General features: G+C 37.7%; 1 protein-coding gene across 1 annotated transcript; it reads left to right on the top strand.

Moving 5' to 3' along the window:
* The first annotated feature begins 1,275 nt into the window (after positions 1–1,275).
* Positions 1,276–2,724, top strand: LOC131804331 (protein zerknuellt 1-like). The gene is made up of 2 exons (XM_059127073.1): positions 1,276–1,436; positions 1,508–2,724. The coding sequence occupies exons 1-2, from the start codon at positions 1,347–1,349 to the stop codon at positions 2,417–2,419; spliced, it is 1,002 nt and encodes a 333-aa protein (XP_058983056.1). The 5' UTR covers positions 1,276–1,346; the 3' UTR covers positions 2,420–2,724.
* The last annotated feature ends 2,490 nt before the right edge of the window (positions 2,725–5,214 follow it).

The raw sequence follows: 5,214 nt of genomic DNA, 5'->3' as shown, positions 1-5,214 counted from the left end.
CGTAGCCCGACGTCAAGGAAGTGGACGGAATAAAATAGCAACATCGGCAGAAATGGTTCGAAAAGTAAAGAAGCGACTTGATCGAAACCCGCGTCGCAGTGGCCCATAAATGGCTCGTGAGCTGATCATATCGCAATATTCCATTCGGCAAATATTGAAAATTGAGCTCGGGATAAAGCCATTGAAATTCCAAAAAGTGCAAGAACTTACACCGCAACGGAAAGAAACTAGACTCAAAAGAGCTAAAGAGTTGCTTCGCTTGGCCGAAAGTTGTGAACTGCCGAATTTGTTTTTCTCCGATGAGAAAACATTCATTGTCCAGCAGTTTGTACTTGCCAAAGAGGTCAGCTGAAAATGTGAACCTTCTGTTGGCCACCAGAACTCAAGCGCCGGCCATGGTGATGGTCTGGGCCGCCATAGCATCAGAATCAAGTAAGCGCTTCGCTGGGAAAAGGGCCAAAATACCGCAGAGCAACATTCGGGCAGCATGTGACGGTTTCATTGGCCGTTTGAAGGCCATAATTCGTGCCAATGACCAATTCAAACAAATCTACACTTATTCTAAAATTTGATGCTATTTCCGACATTTTTTGGATTTCATTCAATAAAATTAAAAAAAAATGTAAGAATTGTGACGTTTGACTTTGTTGCAGTTTTTTATCTCACCCTGTACAGATATTTTGAGCCCTTATCCACATTTACAATGGTGTAAAGGGGAGTATTCAGTTTATGCAAATCATGGTTCAATTTTTTTATCTAATATCAACAAAAACAAAGAATCACCTCGTAAATTTTACTGCACATATTTGATTAAAACTTATATATTGAACATAGATTTTTTATTTAATAAATCTTGATCCTTTCAGCATTTATTTTATCCATGAAAATTCCTTGATATTATACTAACAACTAATTATAAAAGCTAATTATACTTAAAATTATTTTATGTAAATTTTATTTTTCATGCATTTTCCCATTTCTTCTTACTGCAAATTCGTTGAAATAGATATTTTCACAAATGGCTATCGGAATAAAAATCTTCGAAAGACACTGGACATTTCGTTTGCTACCTGTCGATTATTTAGCTGAAATGTATACGCTGTTACGATGATGGCTGCTGATGCCGCTGGCGGACATAGCGTCACCAAAAGGATTTATTGCACCGCGAGTTTAGGCAAATTTTGCAAATGAGTGCTGTAGCAGGTAGTAGAAGTTGCCACGAATATTGTTGTATATAAATATTAGACTTAGTAATGGCAGGACATCAGTCAACGTTTCACAGTCCTAGAAAAAACATCACCAGCAAAGAACACGAGAACAAGAGAAAAATATACAAAACAAACGAAATGTCGTCTGTAATGCATTACTATCCCATGCATCAATCATCCAAAGTGACAACAGGAGTTTATCCAACACCAGTTGTTGGCTACAATAATGTAAGTAGTTTTGGACGCACTCAGCAAATGGATTCAAATTTGCTCATGGTAATTTCCCCTCTCTTTTGCAGGTGATGTATCCACACAATCAACAGATCTATCCAACTGCCATGGACCAATCGTATGCCAGCAGCAATAGCCTCTCAAATGATGTAGAAATGCAACGTGTATCTTCGGATGAAAGTATACCACAATCGGAACCGCCACGTACCAAAATAAAGCGATCGCGTACAGCCTTTACCAGCTCCCAACTGGTGCAATTGGAAAGTGAATTTAAGCGCAACATGTATCTCTATCGTACGAGACGTATTGAGATAGCCCAGCGTTTATCCTTGTGTGAGAGACAAGTGAAAATCTGGTTTCAAAATCGTCGCATGAAACACAAAAAGGATATTCAAGGACCCCAGGAAACAAAGAGTGCTGCCAAAACATCTCAACCCCATAGCGAGCAGAATGAACACAAGGGTATTGTACAACGTCTAATGTCCTATTCTCAAGATCCCAATTTGCAACAGGCTGAAAAACGCTCATACAGTACTGCATTCCCTGCCAACAATGCCTCCCTGCCGACTTCAAAGAGCAAAGAAATGCAACCTCTGCCACCAAACGTAATAAGCACACCCCAAATTCCACAGCCATCATTTACACCTGATATAAATGAAATACTCGATCATTTATCCGAAAGTTCGCCGAGTAGCAGTAGTCAAAACTCCTCATGCTCGTCCCTGAATACATCAGCATCGTCCTACAATTTGGATATGGTCCTACAATCGATTAAACAAGATTTAGAAATGTCCGCTCAGGCTTGGTCTCGTAATCCTCAACATGGTCAACAATATCCGAGTGTACCAAATGCTGCTCCAACACCCATACCCTCAATGAATGTTAGCTGGGGTGAACCTTCCGCAAAATCAATGAAAATTAATCGCAGTCATTTGAATCCCTCGACTATGTACTACAGCTATCAAAATCCATCCCAATAGGTGGCAGATTTTATTGCTCCTTGTTTTAGTTCATAGTGAATAGTTGATATTAATTTAAAAACGTCATTTCATATTGACGATAATCATGAATGCCCCTCTCCTCTCTTCTCATATGTGACTTCGTCTTTAAAAGCAGTTCTAGTCTTAAGCCCTCTATTTTTAAGTTTATTTTTTCCTAATTTTAAACATATAATTTTAAATTATATTTTGTAATGTTGTGCATGTACCTCTCTGTCAATAGCAAGTATGTTTAAGTATGTATTCTAAGTTGTAGAAGTTGATGATAATAAATTTTGGAAAATTAATTGGTCAACCCGATTATAAATATTCACCATGAGAGATTCTTACAAGGAAGCAGGTACTCACTTCACGCATTCATTGGCTCCAGCATTTAATTGTGAATAAATATTTTGTGTCTCGTACCATCTACCGTTACCGTGATACTGGTAGCATGGGTCGACGTCAAGGAAGTAGACGGAAGGAAACAGCAACCTCAGCAGAAATGTTTCGAAAAGTAAAGAAGCGATTTGATCGAAAACCGCGTCGCAGGGGCCGAAAAATGGCTCGTAAGCTGAATATATCGCAATACTCCATTCGGCTAAAATTGAACAAGTAAAAAAGCAGTAAGTTCAGCCGGGCCGAACTTTGAATACCCTCCACCATTTGGAACGAATTAGGACCTACAAATCTATGTCTAGGGGTAAAGTACTCACAAAGAAATCCTTGTTAGATATCGTGGACCTATATAGACAATTCTCTTTCTACCCTCCACCATACATAGTATGGAGGGTATATTAAGTTCTTCATTCCGTTTGTAACTCATCGAAATAATCATTTTAGACCCAACAAAGTATATATATTCTTGATCAGGGTAAAATACTAAGTCGATTTAGCCCTGTCCGTCCGTCTGTTGTAATCACGCAACAGGCTAAACCAATTAAGATAGAAAGTTAAAATTTTGCCCAGATCACTCTCTTGTCTGCAGGCAGGTCAAGTTCGAAGATGGGCTATATCGGTTCACGATATCGTATAGCCCTCATATAACGGTACCCCCGATATCCAGTATTTTGATGATTTTAGCCACATGTTTCAATGGAATTGTATGAAATGTTACACAAGGGGTTCTTTGTGGGGGTTCCCCCGACAGGAATTTCTCTATATAGGTCCATGACATAGATTTGTCTATATAGGTCCACAATATCGTTTATCCCCCCCTATATATCGGCACCTTCCGAGAATTTTTAATGTATTTTATTTTTTGAAAATGTCCTAATTTGTTCCAAATGGTGGAGGATATTCAAAGTTCGGCCCGGCCGAACTTACTGCTTTTTTACTTGTTGATGCTATTTCCGACATTTTTTGCTTTCATTCAATAAAATTAAAGAAAACAAGTAAAACAAGTAAGCAAAGGCTACAGTCGAGCGGGGTCGACCGTTGAATACCCTACAACACTATAATAAACGATACAGTTTATATACGCGAGATACTCGAAAGAATTCCACAAGATATTGTGACAAAAATAAAAGAAAACCATCAGGTTTCGTTCTCCAATTAATCGAATAATAGCAACTTTAACTAATTTGCTCATTTCCAATTTATTGGAAGATGTTGCACGTAAATGGTCTTCCTAGATCTGGAACCAATATTTCCCAAAGGCCTATAATCTCTCAGAAGTGGCAAAAGATTAACATTTATTATTGGTTTTTGACTGAAACGCATCTATATGAGATACAGACATTTGACTATATTCTTCAGAAGTGTGTCTTTCCTGTATTTGTGAATTCTCCAAAAAGTCACTGGAATGGACCATTTCGTATTTTGTCTACAAAAGTTGGCAAACTCTTTCACACATTGAATATTTTTGGATGGCCATCCAAAACTGCTTGGCTTTTTGCAATGCCCGTAATTCCCATTCAAATGTGCGTGAGGATCGGGCAATAATTACGACCTGCTGATAATTTTGCAGTTTTTTTGTTCCATTTCAACCCCTAAATATATATGTCGATCATCTTCAAAAAGAGTAGGCTTCTATTCTGACCCTCATCTGATCCCGATGCAAAATTTCGTTAGGATCGGGCCATAAATGCGATCTGTATATGATATCCTGATATCCTAACTACTTAGTTTTGTTAGCTTTAGAAATATTACCAAATGTTTAATTCAAAATGAAAATATGCCAAAAATGTGACAAAATTGAAAAAAATATGAGAAAATGTTACAAAATCAATATTTTCGTCTTTAGAGAGATATTTTTATGCGATTTTTTAGACGTTGTTTCTTTCCTGCCAAGAAGCCATTCTGAATTAATGAGAACCTTCGAAATTAGTTCAGCCGTTCTCGACATATAAGAGATCTTTCAAGCATATCTTCTTTGATAGACATATATATCGCACATATTTTGCTATATATCCGATTTGTTGGATGTTAACATCAATGTAAAGATCAGGAGTAACCTTGTCATGGGTTTGTGATTTCGCCGGGATTTAAAATATTTGCGGTTTAATGAAAAATTTTGAATTTTTTCAACACAAAAGATATGGTCTATTTTACCCGCTAAATATTATCCTATGACCACCCAAATTGGTAGGCTTCTTCCTATTCTGACCCTAGCCCCACCTCCATTCTAAATTTCGTGAAGATAGGGCCATAATTGCGACCTGTAGAGTGATTACAAATTAACATGGACAGACGGACGGACGGACATACATAGCTAGATCGACTCAACTCGGGGAGATAGGAAGATCCATATATACTTTCCTATGTGGGAAATCAATATTTCGAGGTGTTACATAATT

The sequence above is a fragment of the Musca domestica genome, unplaced genomic scaffold, assembly GCF_030504385.1.
Source record: "Musca domestica strain aabys unplaced genomic scaffold, Musca_domestica.polishedcontigs.V.1.1 42, whole genome shotgun sequence".
In the NCBI taxonomy this organism is placed as follows: Eukaryota; Metazoa; Arthropoda; class Insecta; order Diptera; family Muscidae; genus Musca; species Musca domestica.
This window is presented reverse-complemented; position numbering and strand designations above follow the sequence as displayed.